At 39.2% G+C, this 16745-nt stretch overlaps 1 protein-coding gene across 4 annotated transcripts in view; it reads right to left on the bottom strand.

Annotated features, from left to right (window-relative positions):
• ubr4 (ubiquitin protein ligase E3 component n-recognin 4) overlaps window positions 1-15485 on the bottom strand; it is a 67041-nt gene extending 51556 nt beyond the window's left edge. For all 4 annotated transcript variants that reach the window (XM_071543262.1, XM_071543263.1, XM_071543265.1 and 1 more), the window contains exons 1-14: window positions 15361-15485; window positions 11544-11641; window positions 11234-11337; window positions 10636-10765; window positions 10289-10434; window positions 9936-10035; window positions 9302-9443; window positions 8321-8445; window positions 7703-7827; window positions 7080-7139; window positions 6656-6846; window positions 6130-6229; window positions 5211-5348; window positions 4590-4707 (exon numbers count right to left, since the gene is read on the bottom strand). In XM_071543262.1, the coding sequence (XP_071399363.1) occupies window positions 4590-4707; window positions 5211-5348; window positions 6130-6229; window positions 6656-6846; window positions 7080-7139; window positions 7703-7827; window positions 8321-8445; window positions 9302-9443; window positions 9936-10035; window positions 10289-10434; window positions 10636-10765; window positions 11234-11337; window positions 11544-11641; window positions 15361-15485 (1702 nt within the window). The remainder of the gene's footprint in view (window positions 1-4589; window positions 4708-5210; window positions 5349-6129; window positions 6230-6655; window positions 6847-7079; window positions 7140-7702; window positions 7828-8320; window positions 8446-9301; window positions 9444-9935; window positions 10036-10288; window positions 10435-10635; window positions 10766-11233; window positions 11338-11543; window positions 11642-15360) is intronic.
• Between the last annotated feature and the right edge of the window lie 1260 nt (window positions 15486-16745).

Raw genomic sequence — 16745 nt, 5'->3', positions numbered from 1 at the left:
ACTTCATGACACCTACAACGCTGTGCAGCTGGTAGACAAGAGCCAAAGACTGCCATCACCATAACTAGTGAACTTATACTGAAGTTCTATTGGTGAATATCCACTTAAAGAGGAATACTGGAAAATTCAGCAGAATTTATATTTTTCTCAGAAGTTGTTTTTGGAGAGACAACTTATTTTCTATTGTTTTACAATGTTATTATTCAATGTGCCTGCCTTCAAAAGAGCTAGTGGAACGATAATGACAGAGCTCACCCTGTAGTGTTTCACTGCGTTGTCGTAGTTGCTGAAAAGCTAAAAAGCAACTCCACGATTTAACACAGCTAATACTCATCAAAATAAGATATACAGTGCACTCAGAAAGGTGGTATATGTCAAAAGTATAATCCAAAAGTAAGCTGTGTATGTTGCCGATGGAGGCTTAAGGCAAAAACTATGTTTTCTGTTTTGTGGAAAACATAGATGGGATCATGGAATCTGGGTTGAAATAAGGAATTTGGCATTAAATGCACAATACCACAGAATGGTAAGGTTTTAGGGAAATTGTTGAAGAAATACTAGCCTAATATATCAGTTATTTTGAGTGATTTCTGTCACAAAAAGATGAACAGAAACCATTGTGGGGTGGGATTGGGTGTGTGTGTTTGTGTGTGTGTGTCTACGTGTACATGCTTTTGGGAAAAATCTGTATCGCTGGGATCACAATTAATGCATTGAATGCGTTAGTCTCCAATGGAAGTTCATTCATTTGAATTGAGAAAATCTGCTACTGCTGCATCATTCCACTGCAGATGCATTACGTTGCAATGAACATGTCACATGCATTGGATTGTTTTCTACTTGTGCATTGATAATGCATGCATAAACTAGAACAAATGTTATATCTATGCCCCACTGAAGTTTCTGTTTGCATCACAAAGACTTCAAGAGCTAGCAAGAATTAAACAATAATCATGTCTTATGCGTTTCATCTCAATACATTTCAGCACAATATCGTTGCAAAGAACTCTGCACAGTTTGCAGCAACAAAAATGCATTGTACATTAAGTGTGATCCTGGTGTAATAACGCAAGGTGGATTCTGTCACAAATGTTCAACTAACTTTCTTTGAAGCACTGTGATACAAACTAGAAGCTGCAATGGCTTATAAAAAAATAAATGAAAAAAATAAAACATGCCAACATGATAACATTTCATTGGCCCTATTTATTGTGATTCCTTTCAATTGTTCTGAACTGATGATGAAAAATGAGAAATGAATGCGCGTACACTGAATGCGTTACACCTGTTACACAACACAATGAAGATAGTCTTGAAAAATCAGCACCCAGTCAACTGAAATGTAATTTTAAGTACTGTCCTCCTGTTTATGAGCATATGTATAGCAAACACCTACTTTCAAAGAAAATTAAAAACGTTGGAGACTGAGCTTAGACAGTGCTCAAAAGAGAAAGAAGTTAATCAAAAGATTTAAAATATTATGAAGCTGTTTGTTTTGTGCTTGTACTATTTGCAAATGCTCAAATAAGGAGATCTGAATGTTGTCCAAGATTTATTTTACATCTGCAAGTCCTCCAATTGTAGCTAAACATGCCAATAGATACACAAGCGAATTTCCAGGTTCAGAAACTGTTAATCTGTGAAATCTATTTCCAACAGTAAGATATTATAATATGACAATCACAGGCCTCAAAGGGATCTCAATTCAGAAGTATGGCCAGTTGTCAGATTCATTCAAATAACAGGAAGCAACGTTAAATTTGAAAGAATATCACTTTAAGTTGATATTCACATTTGCATGCAACATACGGAAATCATAGCTTTTCAAGTGACAGCAAGACGTAGCATAGTGTGCTTAAGCCCATGGTTCACAAGCATAACTTGAACTTATATTAAAGGATAATACCAGTGTTTTGACATTGGCCCTATATCATTCTTGCCTCGATAAGAGTTAATCCCTCATTCTGTTATTCTGCAATGCTCTGGTCCTAAACCCCCACCCCCTAGAAATCACCATATTTGATGCAAATGTATTAATCTCTCCACTGTCCCTTTTCCCCAGAGAAATTGCCCTCTTGTGCTTTAATACAGCTTCTAAAGAGGAGGATGAGAACCATTCCCAGAAATATAATTATACATTTTCAGACACACTGGCGAAGTCCAATTCTATGGCAGTGACAAATTAGAATAAAATGATGACCAAAGACCTAGAAAAAGGAAACAAAACAGAGGTCTGAGGTTTTAATTCCTGTCAAGACAAAAATGAGAACCCGCATATCAACACCACTGGTATTATCCTTTGCACTACTCTGAGCCACAGATGAACCTCTTTGACAAAACATTATAATTTAGCCCATGTCAATTACAACAGAAATCAGCACCTTTCAGAGTAGAGGCTGTCTTGCCAAAGTCCCATCATCTGTGGCTCTGTTATTTCCTAAGCTAACAGGGCCACAGCTCAGAGCCTAAATTGTGAGACATACAATAACAAAATAAATCTAGGACAGTGAGGTGGACACCAAGTCTTTGACCTGAGGACAGAAAACTGCTGACCTGAGACACAAGCTGCACTTGTCTTCTCCTGTCTTCTCTCTGCTGAAATAGTAAACACTGTCAACTACACTGTCATTGTGCGATGAAGGGACAAGAATTTGAATTAGTATAGTGTGTGTGCGCGTGTGTGTGTGTGTGCACATGTATACGCTTGTGACTGCTCACATTGCTACCATAAGCTGCCATGAATTCACTGACCTGTTTCTAGACTCCCAAGAGGACTGACTCCGCTGCGGTCTTTTCCCGCAGTGAATTTACACTGGTCTACACAGCACAACTTTTTCAATGCGTCCTGACACAGCATGACACAGCTCAGCCCTGACACTAGCTCAGAGATCAGACACAAACATGACTCTGCTTTCAGCACCCATGTTCACACTGCCATGTAGACAAATTAAGCCATACCTACAGGTTTTAAATCTTAAGTCTAGCAATTTCTTCAACAGGTGCGCATTGTGGTGAAAAGCCTCCAGTTTTCCATTAAATGAGTCAGTTTGTTAGCATTCCTCATTACAAAGTCAGCATTTCAATGACAACTGCTAGCGTTACTCACAAGATATTTAAAGCAATACACACGTTTTTGGGAGGTTGGCCCGTTGGTAAATTTACCACTTAAGTGATGAAAACATACACACCAGTAGATCTTTCACTCTGGTGCTTCATGCTAACACTTTAGCATTTCAAAATAGCTTATGTAGCCACGGTGTATTTTTGGACCCATTTTAAATAAGCAACATATTCTTCCGCTGCACAGTCATTTTCAGCTGTACACAGTCTCCCAAACAAAACAAGTAGCGCTCCAAGTCTCACGGGAAGAGAGACCTTTCAACTGGGACATTAGTCCTGGTAGTACAGTATGTTATTTTTGTTATCACATTTCATGTTCATTTTACCAATCTCCTACACAAAACTGGTAGAACTTGGCTGTGTATCATTTGAAATAACTTACCATTTAGCTTTAGAGCTGCTACAAGTTCTTAATTTCTCACTTTTGAGATAATTCTAGTTGCCTACGATCACTCAGCATGGCTTATGGTAAAGTGTTAGCGTGGAGCACTGGAGCAATCGATATACCAAGGACAGTGGTGTCTATGTTCTCATTACTTAACAGGTAAGCTGATCAACGGGACAATCTCCCAAAAAAATTGCCACATTCGTTTAAGGTGGCTGAAGGATGCTCACATATTATTTCCGCTAACGAGGCAAATGCCGAGTGAAGACAACTAACTGTAACTCATAATGTCACGGCATGCGTTTAAGTAACAATATTTATTTAAAATTCAGGATTTTTGGAGTTGTAGAAAACGCAGCGTTTGGTGAACTTAGCAACATGATGCCTGACGATACTTTAATTTCATGATGCACATATACATGTTCTCTAGTATATTTTCTTCTAGATCATATTAATATATCAATATAGCTTGTCCTCATGACACAGCTTTGCATCATTTTATCATTTCCCTCATTTTATCACCAGTGGTTAAAGTTTCAACTGTATTTGACATAGCCACCTGTTTACGTTGTTTAGGAAACACACAAAACATTAAAGAACACACTGGCAGGCGATTTTGCTGCACTGCATCTCTATGGCATGGAATGACAAATTAATTACCATTAATAAGCAAATGATTGTTATTTTTGTGCCATATCAATGCAAGTTCTCTAATAGCAATACAATAATTTCAAGCTGAATAAAATGTACCCATATATACCCCCCAAATTCTTACAGTGTTGGACCTGTCTCATCTTATCAGTTATCAGTGCTGCCAAGAACAAGATGTGCATTGGTTCATGTATCTACACTTCTATGGCCAGGATTTAACAGCCAATAATGTCTAGACAATTGCCTGAGGAATGAACTTGTTAATGCCCTTTTTGTGTATATGAACTTAACATAACATGCAATTTACTGGATGCTTTTACCGAAAGCGCCTTATAGCTATGTGGTTGCACAGTTTCTCTAGCATGAGTTTTGCAATTCTAGGAAGGTTTCTAAAGAGCTGATGTATTTGTTGGGATCCAGAATAATACAGTACCTTGGCTGCTATCCTCCTCTGTACTGCTGAAATCATCCTCATAGTAGGTGTTAGAATCTGTGGAGGCGCTGGCATCACTGCTGACTGAGCCCTTCCTCTGGCGCTGAAGGACACAGGCCTAATGGAAACAGGAATTAAGACGAGTGTTTAGGTGTGTTCAAACTACTCCACTTTCTTTTCAAACTGCCACTGCCTTTGTTACCAAAACAGTAAGTGGACAGAAACAGCTGCTTTGGAAAAAGCGTTGCGCCTCATTTCTTTTTTGGCAAAGCTTACTTAAGTTGAGAAAAATTCAACTTTTTGGAGAGCACAAGATGTGGACCACACTTTGTGAGCTGACAAATCAGAATGAAGAGGAGACAGTTGGACTGCAACCCCCCTCCTCTGTCTCTTGGCCAAAGCCAGCCCATGATCAAACAACGTGCACCAAACCAAACTAGAACTACGATGTCAACGTAACGGCACCTATTTGTTATGGAAACAAAGTGCAAAATTGACATTGAAGTCAATTTTGTGAAAATATATGTAGGTAAAAAACTAGAAACTGAGCTAGAACAAATAATGCAAGATAATGCGCAATAGTACATATTACAGGTATGTGGGTATAAATGATGATTGCACCTTTTTGTAGGAAGTAGAGAGAAGGGTGAAGAGCAGATTGGTCAGGGGCACAGAGTCGATAAGCCTTTGGACCCTCTGGATGGAGGTGCTCTGGGCCATGATGTTGAGCTCGGCTGGTGGACCGTCACTTGCCCAACCCTGTAGGTGGCGGGGTGGGGTGGGGTGGGGATGAGGAAACAGGGCTTTAATGGAACACAGGCTTTCTACTCATGTCCCATTTCAACATTCCATCATCTTTCCAGACCTTAATTACTTGACTCGATTTGAAAATCTTGGTCATTGGACATATCATTCCACATCTGGTGATTATTATTCATGACTATTACTAGATTATGTGAAATGTGTTGCATATTTTTACAGATTTTTAGTGCATTTTCCAAACCTGATTTTTCAAGCACTGGAGACTATCAGTTCTCCATTTTCCAGATGCAAGTATGAACCCTTGGAATAGAGCTATAATGATTGACTAATTAATTGAATTAAGGTGGAAATTTTAAACCTTTAATTTATTTTGTTTAGCAAACACCTCTTGTTAGCATTTGTTAACAGGGTATGACACCATAAGAAAGCCCCTCTTTACTGCCAAGAGACTGGTCATATATAGATGTTTATTGACCATGTTTTATGTTTTATGTTTATTTGCACATTTTTTTTAAACAGAAACAAACAAACAAAGAAAAGTAAAATCAAAATAAAATTACATGTGCAGGTGAGATAGAAACCCTCTATGGGCTTATCTAAAAACCTCACCTAATAGAGAAAAAAAAATATATATATATAAAATATATATACCATGAGATAGGACACATTAGTTTTGATATTTTCCATTCTAGATTCGGTCCGGGGATTTTAGCATTGGTCAGTGTTTAAGACTCTCCATGGCGGCAGACTGAGTGAATTTGTTTGTTGCTTCACTTACCCGGTGCAGGGCCTCGACTTGCAGATCCTGGAAAAGCGAAGTCAAGAGTTTGATGGAGTGGTTGGCCAGGATTACGGACAGAACTCCAAACCCTTGGTGTCTTGGAAAAAAAAAAGAAAAATGAACAGATACTACACATTAATCACTTCTTCCAACTGAAAAGCAATGTATCTGGCCTTGATACAGAGACAGACATCACTCCTGGCCTCATTATAGAGGCTACGTCACTGGTAATCTTGTTTAGATACAGCTGCTCAAATGGAGGTGCACTTGCCTGTAGGAGCCCCACAAAGCTTCAACAAGATTATTAAGTTATTTGGAAGTGACATTATGAATGACTGTCACATTAATACAGTAACAACTTCTCACATCTCCATTGTACCAAATGGCAGACCTGCACAGTTCCACCTTTCAAAACGCCAAAGGAGGCAGATGAATGGACAAAACTGAACACACAGTGACGCTATAAAAAATACATTCATTCATTTTCTTTCTTACATTTAATTTCATATACATTGACATTTACCCTTTGCCAGGACCAAGTTTAGGCGATCCTGCTCCGTCCTTGGTGCGAGCTGCAATATCCCGGACTCGCAGGGCAGCCAGGGGATCCTTCTCCTTCCCTTTATCCGCCAGGGCGGTGGGGCTCAGATTGAGAATCAGGTACAGGCTGTTTAAAAGGCACCAGGCTCCCAGCAGCTGAAAGTTCTGATAATGCTGTTGAACGCAGAAATGTAGCACAATACTATTACTATTTGGGAATGCAACAGAAAAGCTACAAAAAACTAAAACAATCAGACAACACTCTAAAAACTGCTATACTGATGAAGTGGCACAGTCAAATTAAACTAAAAACATTTCAGTATTGCTAAACTGCATTGAACTAGTGTTATTCTTCATATCTAAGCAGCTTCCCCAATACCATATGAGCACTTAAACCTGGTACTCACCTCACCTCCAGCCCTGCGGGAGTTACTGATGGCTTGCCCGATCATTTCATAGATCTCCAGCTGTTTCAAACACAAATATTGTACTCATTACCCTTTTAATGTACTATACCATGTCCTACCAAACAAATATGGTAGGCCAACCTACTGTAGTCATAACAGGCAAATAGGCCTATTAGTAATTGACTTTTTATATGGCATTCATCAAAAACATCCAAGGTGACAAATCTTCTTACATGAAGCCTACGTTACATTTTATTCAAGCAATACAAATGGCCAAACTCATCAGTGTTCTTTGAATTAAAGACGTGTATTTGTTTAAATGAGAGCACACAGGACAAAGTGAAAACCCAATTCCAAAACTAAATGTGTTTCAATAGATTTGATGCAATTTTCAAAATATGAATGAGTCACCCCCACAGCCCAAGTCTGAATACAAATGTATTTCCCCACAAATCTCTGTTCTTATTTGAAGTCAGCCAACACTGATTTTGACCCATGTGAACAACACATGGTAGTCACGACATGCTAGCCAGTGAAGAGCATTTATTTTGGCCGAACCAGAAATTATGTTATAAAATTCACATGTGAGCATGTAGCAGGTCTTTTGTAATGAAAATACTCACACATTTCTGGACAATTGTGGCTGCATCATTTTCATAGTCCTCTTCTTTAGTCCCAGTGGAGGCAGAGCGGAGCTGCAAGCCGCTACCTACCTGCAAAATGGCCATGCAGGTGGCTACACTCACACCTGAGAGGGTAAAACAGTTCTTAGTTAAGCATGGTTGATACTAAAGAAGCCAGCACAAGATAACACACAGGTTGGACTGGATATCAAAATTATTTGTTCTATATCATCAATCTGATGTTCAATGCATTCCAGGAGTTATTTTGCTATTTCTGAGACACCAAAACCTGATGTTTACTGATGATAGCTGAATTTGTTTTGCCATTAAAAACTCTTGTAGCTGCGCTAGAAATATCTCAACGTGTTGTCATGTCATCGTCCTTTAGCCACTTATCCACAGGAAAAAGAAAATACACCACCAAACAACAAAATGGACCCAGAAGTGCAAGGTACATAGGTAATAGCTGTGTTAGTCACCATTAAGCCTCCTCCATTCTCACCACTACTCTATTCTTTACTTCATCCCAGTGTACCCTCTCAACAGCAGTTTGATTCATTAGATAGCAAGTACATTTTATTGTTACCATATTTAGCCCTAAACAGAGTTATTACCTACCAGCATAGAGACAGCTCAGAGCCAGCACAGTCATATCCAGTAATCTCCCTGGTGTCAAGGGCTCCAGGACAGGCAGGGAAAGTGTGTCCAAAGCCATGGTTACGTCTATCACCAATGAATGGAATCTGGATATGGGTTTAAGATACATACTAATAAGGAAATTGCATGGATGGAAAAGAACTACCCAAACACAAATACTACTCATCCACTATATACTACATTATATTGCCCATCCAAGGAGGATGACATCATCATAAAATTAATTTCAACATCTCATCATGCTTACTTACTAGATTACATTGACACTTGCTTTACAACATTTCAGTCAGTTCATCCGTCAGTGTTTACGTATTGGGTTGTGCTTACCTCACATGTCCCCACTAAATGTAATACAGTTCACATATAGATCTAGCATGATATCTATAAATGTTTTTTTTTGTTTTTTTTGTAAACAATGTTTATTAGTTTTCTTTATAAGAACAAATGACAAGAACAAACAATGTTCCTTCCTCCTCCCCCACCCCACCTCCCCAGACCCTTCCAAACAACAACAAGACATTACACTAAGACATTACACAATGACATGTCAATAACAAAAGACAAAAGACGAATGGGTGGCATAAACCCACACAGAAAAGAACAGCAGTACCAAAAATCTATGGATGTTTTAAGCATTATGTACTCATACATGACTCAGTTTTTCAGAGTGATTATTGAAAGTGTTATCGTTTTCCATCACTTTTTGGTATGTACATATTGCTAGCCAGGAAAAGGAGCAGTTGGAGCAGCGGTGCTCTCTGCTTCCAAACTTACTTGATACCTCAAGCAAAAAGCCGTAAGATCATGGCTGATACTTCTCACCCAGCCCTTCCTGTTTACTCCTCTCCCCACTGGTAAAAGACTGAGTTCTATTAAAACTAGAACAATAAGGTTCAGTACCTACCCATAATTGTAAAATATATATTTAAAAAAAAAACATACCCGTTGCGGACAGCAGTGGCATCAGCCACAGTTGCAGGCATGATAAAGAAGGAGTTGGCCGATACAGCATCCTGGAAACGGTTGATGTAGCGTAGAAAGTAGGGCAGGTTGAGGCACACTCGTAGCAACTTCTCAGACCCACCTGGAAAGATAAATTATGGAAAAAAATGAACTGGCAACTCATAAAAAATGAACAAAAGGGGAAAACCCTTGTGTGATTTGACATTATAACCTCAAAGCACAGACAAAACAACAACTGTGGAAGGTTGAGTCGATCTCACAAAATCTTGAATTCCAGACTAAAGAAAATACTGAGGAAAATATCTAAGGAAAGTAAAATACTGAGGAAAATATCTGCAATTAAAGTAATTTCCCAATCCAACTTTGCGGTTATATGCACAAACCCTAGCAGTTTTCCATACATACATATTAGAGGTGGGATAATATTTCAAATCCAGATACATTTAGTATGTCTACTTTCAAGTATAAGAGTCATCACTAATCAAGTTACCTTTAAGGTTATTAGTTAAAAAGGACTACTAAAACAACTGACACTTAACTGATATTGCCTGGTTACTGCCCAAACTAATAAATAAACCAACAGTGTGCTACCACAATGCCAACGCCTACTCACCTAGTTCCTGTAAGCTGGACACATTCTGAGAGACAAAGGCATTTTTCATTTTGGCCTGAATGGCCTGATCTGTTGTTTGGTCATCGCAATCACTCTCCGCCTGCATTTGGAGGGACATTTTAAGAAAACAAAATTAATTACAGTTATCAAAGCTTTGACAGAACAGCTGTTAGTCAAGCTGCATGTTAGATTACAGCTGAGTCAGAGGTTAGTGTCAGGAAAAACGCTGATGAGCAGAAAACTTTTACGAGGCTGGTGTGGTTAGATTTAGTTGTCAAGTTCTGATGCTGAAATTGGTAATTAGGGAGATGAACTTCAGTATTGGAGCTGTACAGTCGGTTAATAAAACAAACCTGCATGTGTCCTGCTGACGGAGAGGCCAAGATGGTGGTAAGGTCAGGGTTAAAAACTGAAGTCAGTTGATTGAAGAAGTTCATCTGCACTTCCTTTTGTCGAAGCTCTGGATTCACAGCACTGGGCAACTCCTTCTGGTCTTCCACTATTACATTAAAAAGGACACAAGCAACGCAAAACTATTAGTTTCCCATGAATGTGAGTTGATAGCTTCGTTTTCCACTTTTGACTGATTCACACATTTTCTATTCAGTCTTTTTTTTAAGAATAAATGAATGATTACATTACCAGTAGTGTTGTAACAAACCCAGTGAAGTATTGAATAACCTCTGCCCATCCCACTTACCATCTGAAAGGGTCTTGACGGTTTGAGGCAACTTGGCGGACTTCATCATAGCAGTGAAAGTAATGATTTCTGTGCGGTCTAATCTGCTGCAGCCAGTGCAAAGTCCTTTTATTAAAAGGATCAGGTGTTTCTAAAGAAAAAGAAATAAAGAGTTTTAGTGAATTCAACTGGTTATAAGGGATGTAATTTCAAAATGAAATGAGAAAACAGATGTGCATTCCTTGAGAAAGCAAGGTAATTTCTATTTAATCAGAATGAAGGGGATTGCTTTACTTTTGTTTGCCTGCAAAGTTTAGTCTTAAGAATATGTGGAAGGTATTATTGGCAATAAAATCATGTAATCACAAACGATTCCAAAATTCCTGTCCACTAAAAACTGCCTTTAGTGAAGTTTAAACCTAAAGGTTAAAGGCAGTACAGGAGACCCTAAATTTTCCAGCCACTTTCACCATTTTTCTAGTCGACTAGGTATTTACAGTAAGACCACTAAATATTGGTGGACTTATATATTTCCCACTCGCTTAAAATTGCCCTAAAATGTTCAGTGCTGATGAATGTAAGCCCAAAACAATACTCCAATGTAGTTTGTTTCTCTTACCTGTGACACAGCACATGCCTCATCTGGGTTCTCCAGGCGCAGCAATGAGAATTCAATCAGTACTTTACATGCTGCAGCGACCGACAGCAACTGATTCCTTGGAACTAAAGAAACAGCATAAAAATAATTAGCACACTGGAAGAAACAAATAACATGCAGCTTATACCATTTAAACTAATTGGCTAAGTAACAGTCAAACTATTCATTTCTAAACTGTTACACTACACCGTTAAATGTTTCACTTTTACAAATAGAATTTATATTCAAATACATTTACTGTCAGCAAAAGAGGAAATGAAGATATACATACTTTGTCCACATACTGTGGTGATGTAATGTGCAGAGAGAGCCACAAATGATGAGTAGAAAGGCTCATACTGTTTGTCGTGGTGAAGAATCTCTGATTCACTGCAAATGACAATTGGAATATCTCATTAGGCCTAAATATTGTGAAATATGCATTTTCATATAATACTGTAATGGCATTTTGTCTTTCTGCAGAAGGGTGATGGGAAAGACTGAACACAGAGAGAGGATGACATGGGATGGATATGATATAGGCTACACCTTAGCCTGCTGAGCTATGGAGCACCTAAGACATTTAGGAACATTCAGTCGAATAACTTAACCAAGCCCTGTATTTACCAAGTGTATCGAGAACAAGTGCTGAAAAAGTTCTCATTATTTGCACTACCCACAACGACCAAAAGTGAACATTGTGTGAAATTACACTATATTAACTTCAGATTAACTTCAGTGTTTGTCGGCAATTGTTTGGGGTGGATAATTAAATAAATTAAAAGCCTCTCAGACATAACGGCATGTAAAATATATCATTGTCTAGCCACAGCTTTAGGCATACAGCCAAAAGTTCACAAAACTTCATTAGTTTACAAGAAATGAGAATTGATAAATGCTTTCCAATTATTCTCGCATATTCTCTGCTGTCTTTTTCATGAATATGAGCTTCAAGCTCTGAATCAAAAAATGTCCTGACATGACCCTGGGTACTGGTGCAGTGACATTATATGCGGCACTGGCCTTGGCCATAATGAAGGATTTTGAGCCTTACATCAAATGTGTCACACATCCACTCCATGACCGCTCCAGTCTATGGATGACGCAGTTAACATGGGCCTACACTTTGTCCCTGAACACCTGGACACCCTTGGCTCTGATGCCAAGATCCTGCTGGTACACTTCACCAGTGTTTAACAACATCATATCAGAACTGGTCCATGGCAAACTGCCCCCAGCCGAATGCTACCTTTTCAATCTGTGATCTGTGATCATTTACTGACACAAGGCAGTCCGTGCTGCTGTGAGCGCATGTGCTCCACAGGGATGTGCGCTCTCTCTTTCTCCTCCTCTATGCTGTGTACACCGATGACTGTTCCTCCAGCCACCCATCCATCAAACTGCTCAAGTGTGGGGACAATACGACCCTAGCAGGCCTCACCATGACAATGATTAGTCCATGTACAGAAAAAGAGGTCAGTCTCACATCATGCTGTAGTGCCAACAACCTGGTGGTGAACACACTCAAAACTATGGATATAAGGACTGATTTGTAAAAGAACCAGCCTGCTTATTAAGCCCTGGAGATTATCAGCTCAGATGTGAACTCAGCTGAGTCCTTCAAGTTCCATGGGTCCGGTCCACCATCACTAAAACCATCAAATAGAATGAAAACATCTCTGCTTAACTAAGAAACTCCAAGGATGTTCTTCCTGTAACAAATGAGGATGTTTCACCACCATTCCTGGTCCAATTTTACCAGTCAATAATCAAAAGCAGCCTAACATTCTCCATCACAGTGTAGTTTTCCTCTGCCTCCTTTTTCTCCAATGTATTGTCCGCACTGCTGAAAGGATTGCGACCGATCCTGCACACACAGGTTGTCATCTATTTCAAAAAATGTCCTCTGGGAGACAGTATGAGTCCATTAAGACCAAAACCACCAGCCACCTCAACAGCCTCTGCCCAAGAGCTGTTACCCTACTCAACCAGCCCCCCCAAAACTTAACCCATACAAATCTCTGGACTCCCCCTCTGGAAGTGACTGTAATGTTACACATGCTACTGTTTAGTCCAGTACTGTTAGTTTATATGATGTTGAGAACTTATTTCTTATTTTTTATCATGCTCAGTATAACTCAGTATACACCATTCCAATGCACCGCTGGACACTCACCATCCCTCTCTACAGCTGCGACCATAATGGATGCCACACTGCCTGAATGCACATAGTGATGGATGTACATATGCAGAGTGCTATGTATAGTCTACTGTTTTTTTCAGTGTGGGGCTCCTTGTCCTTGCACCATGTGTGCATCTACTTATTTTATTTGTCAATATGTCCCTGCACCAATGTCGCCAAGACAAATTCCTGTTAATTTTATGTAGTTAGGAAAAACACATTCTCTTTGTAGGTTTGATCTCTCCACAACAGCAAAATATCTTTAATTGGAACACATAACTATATTATTAACAATGTCTTCTTCTTGAATATGGTATATCCAACAACATTATCAATGATGTTCTTGACCAAAACCAAGAACTATGCAGAACTGCTACTGACAACAAACTTGCTGGTAACATCAGCATTCTGCAAGGCAATCGCTCAGTATGTATGCAGGCTGTTAGTAGGGCAACATAGTGTCATCTGTGACCACACTGCCAGCTATGTGGAAATCAAGATTTTACAATATGTGGGTCTGGCTACATTAGATGTAAATGCATGAATCAATGAACAAGTGTTTGGATTCAACATTCAAACCATGTCCACATAATTTCCAACAAAAGCTGTATGTGCATGCATGTTGTCTTTGGTCAAGAGAATGTCTAATTTTCACTCAGTGTTGTCAATTATTTCAGCTTTGTCATTTAATCCTTTAGCAACGTAAGGCTGGTTCTTTAATGTCTGCAGACTTGTGCAGAAAATGCAACTTTGCCGTTTTTGCAGTTTTGTTGTTTGCAGGTCGTTTCATTGGAAATGAAACCAACAAGCATGGTAGCGTTTCATCTGAATCCCCAGAGGGCTCAGCTGATGTCGCCACCATCTGAGTAGGAGTGTCAAATGACAACCTGGCCACTCTATGTGGACCTCTCTCGGTAATCGTAGCATTCTGATATTCTTGACATATTGCATGTGTTTGTAGTATGGCTTGAGTATCTACTATAGAGTTTTCGAGCAACATTAATGAAGAGATCACTGAAACTTCTCACTGCTCTTGACAATTATGGCTGGCCGTGACACTAGTCTCAAATTCTCCCCGAGTGACAGCAGCGCTGCACCACCTTCCTTGTGATTAGCAGCAGCACCCTGTCGGGTTTCCAATCAGCCATTCTGACTTACTGACTTAATGACTAAACAGGAGTAGCGCTAAGTTATCGTTTGATTACATCAACGGTGCCCCATCACCACCTCGTCCCAAAATGAGTGGAGAAACCCTGGTCTCCGCCTACATTTTCAGTCCAGCCACCCACATACCTACGTCTGATAAACTGACTAGCTAACCTGCTAGATGGCTAATGCTTGTAGTTTATGTTGACAGAGTATGAGTAGACCAAACAAGAGTGATACGGCAAGCTCAGCATACTAACGGAATCGAATAAGCTAGCTGACGTAGCCAACTATTACTGTTGCTCGGCCCTATGAACTCAAATACGTTAGCCAGCCAGTTCGCAAGGCCCCTTAGCTAGCTCGTTGGCTAATGTTTGTGTTAGCTAGCTAATGATAAAGCAAATTTCCGTTTACTGCAACGCTGGACAACATTTGTGTACCATCACATTAAAGATATGTCAGCGTTCGTCAAACATAGGTAGTGCCTTGTGTATAGCAGCTTATACATTATCAGCTACAGTGGGCTTAATAGCATTTTTGCGTAAGTTAGCTAGCATGTTAGCTAACGTCAGTAAATAAATCGAGGCCAGTGTAAGTTACACTCGAATAGCTGGCTAGCTAGCTAGCCGCTAACGGTAGCTAAGCTAGATAGGTAACGTTTGCTGTCTAACTTAACTACCAAGCTAAGTTAGCAAGTTAGCCAGCCAGCTGACTTCATGGTGGGCACGGCCAATATCCAAGTAAACAGAGATCCACAATTCATTGACATATAACCGATTACCTGTTGATTATAGACCCGATAAGCTGAGGTAGCTCTTTCGTTTCAAAAGCTGTGTACGAAGCTGATAAAAGCGGTCGTACAGCCGCTGTCCATTCGTGTTCCCCATCTCCTCCGCTCGACGCCATCTTGAAATCCCGTAGAAAAAACTAGCTACTGGAAGAAGAAAACTGTAAACGGAAAGTAAATTACAGGGGGCGCTCACACTGTAACAACATTTATTACATCATTATTTGAAACTGGAATGTGTAGAATTGTGGATATTGTACATCGAACAAAGTTTTAAATTGTTAATCAATATTGTTCATCAAGAGCAACGTTTTACTCTCAGAGCAATGCCTGAAGATAGAAATTATTTGTATTGCCTTATTACACCTGTGTGTGTTATATAGATTTCAATGGTGGAACTGTCCTGTCGACACTGGTCATACAGTACACAATGCTACATGGACCTGTGAATGTATATCAGAATTAGTCACTTTTCTCCGGCTTTATCTCTATAATTTCTGAGAGCAGTTACCAACAGGGTATTAGATGATGAAAAAATAAATAAAAAAATGGGACAAGACTGTATTCAAATAACCTTTGAAATAGAGTCTGGTCCCATTTATCAAGTCATTGCATCATCTTTGTACAATATCTTAAGAACACAAATGTGTTCTCAGTTTTGCTCTCTGGTACATTCTTTATGATACACTTGAATCCTAAAGGTGAATACGAACGTGAAAGATGAATACGAATATGAAAGTGAATTAATAGGTTTCAGAAGAAGAGCACATTTGAGAGAAAATGAGATGGAGAATTATCTGATTTTCTGACTGATGGCTTGTTGAATTTAATAGCCAACTCATTTTTGCAGGCAGTGATAGCTTTGAAACTTTTATTTTTTTCTTTTATTTTATTTTCCTATATTCCATCTTACTAAACTGTAAAAATGTATTTGCTATAAAAGGAGGCATGCATTTTTCATTGTGCAAAATAAATACCTTAAAACCTATAGTTTTGTATCGCATGCTACTTAGAATCCACTCAGTTCTGGCCACACAATTGTTTCCCCCTGGATAAAAAAAAAAAACATTCTATTGCTTCAGTCTATTTACTGTTTAGAGTGAATAGAGGTTTCTTTTAGACCTATGAATTACTTCTGTATGAAGAGATAAAAGACAACTGATCTACCCAGGAGAAACGCTGGTTCAGTCATGGTAGAATGGCATTATGGTGTTTGAGCAGTTAGAGATAGAGAAGGAAAGTTAGCCACTGCTTAAAGTTATACATACATACAGATAGATACAGTACATACATGCCATACGACATCCTCACCTGTAGGGGGCAGCACGTCTCTGTCGCTAGGAACACAGGAAGCGACACAACTTCCCACTTCCTCCTTC

The sequence above is a fragment of the Centroberyx affinis genome, unplaced genomic scaffold, assembly GCF_046629955.1.
Source record: "Centroberyx affinis isolate AG114_WGS23_722 - 3 ecotype Tasmania unplaced genomic scaffold, CSIRO-AGI_Caff_v1 ptg004275l_1, whole genome shotgun sequence".
In the NCBI taxonomy this organism is placed as follows: Eukaryota; Metazoa; Chordata; class Actinopteri; order Beryciformes; family Berycidae; genus Centroberyx; species Centroberyx affinis.
This window is presented reverse-complemented; position numbering and strand designations above follow the sequence as displayed.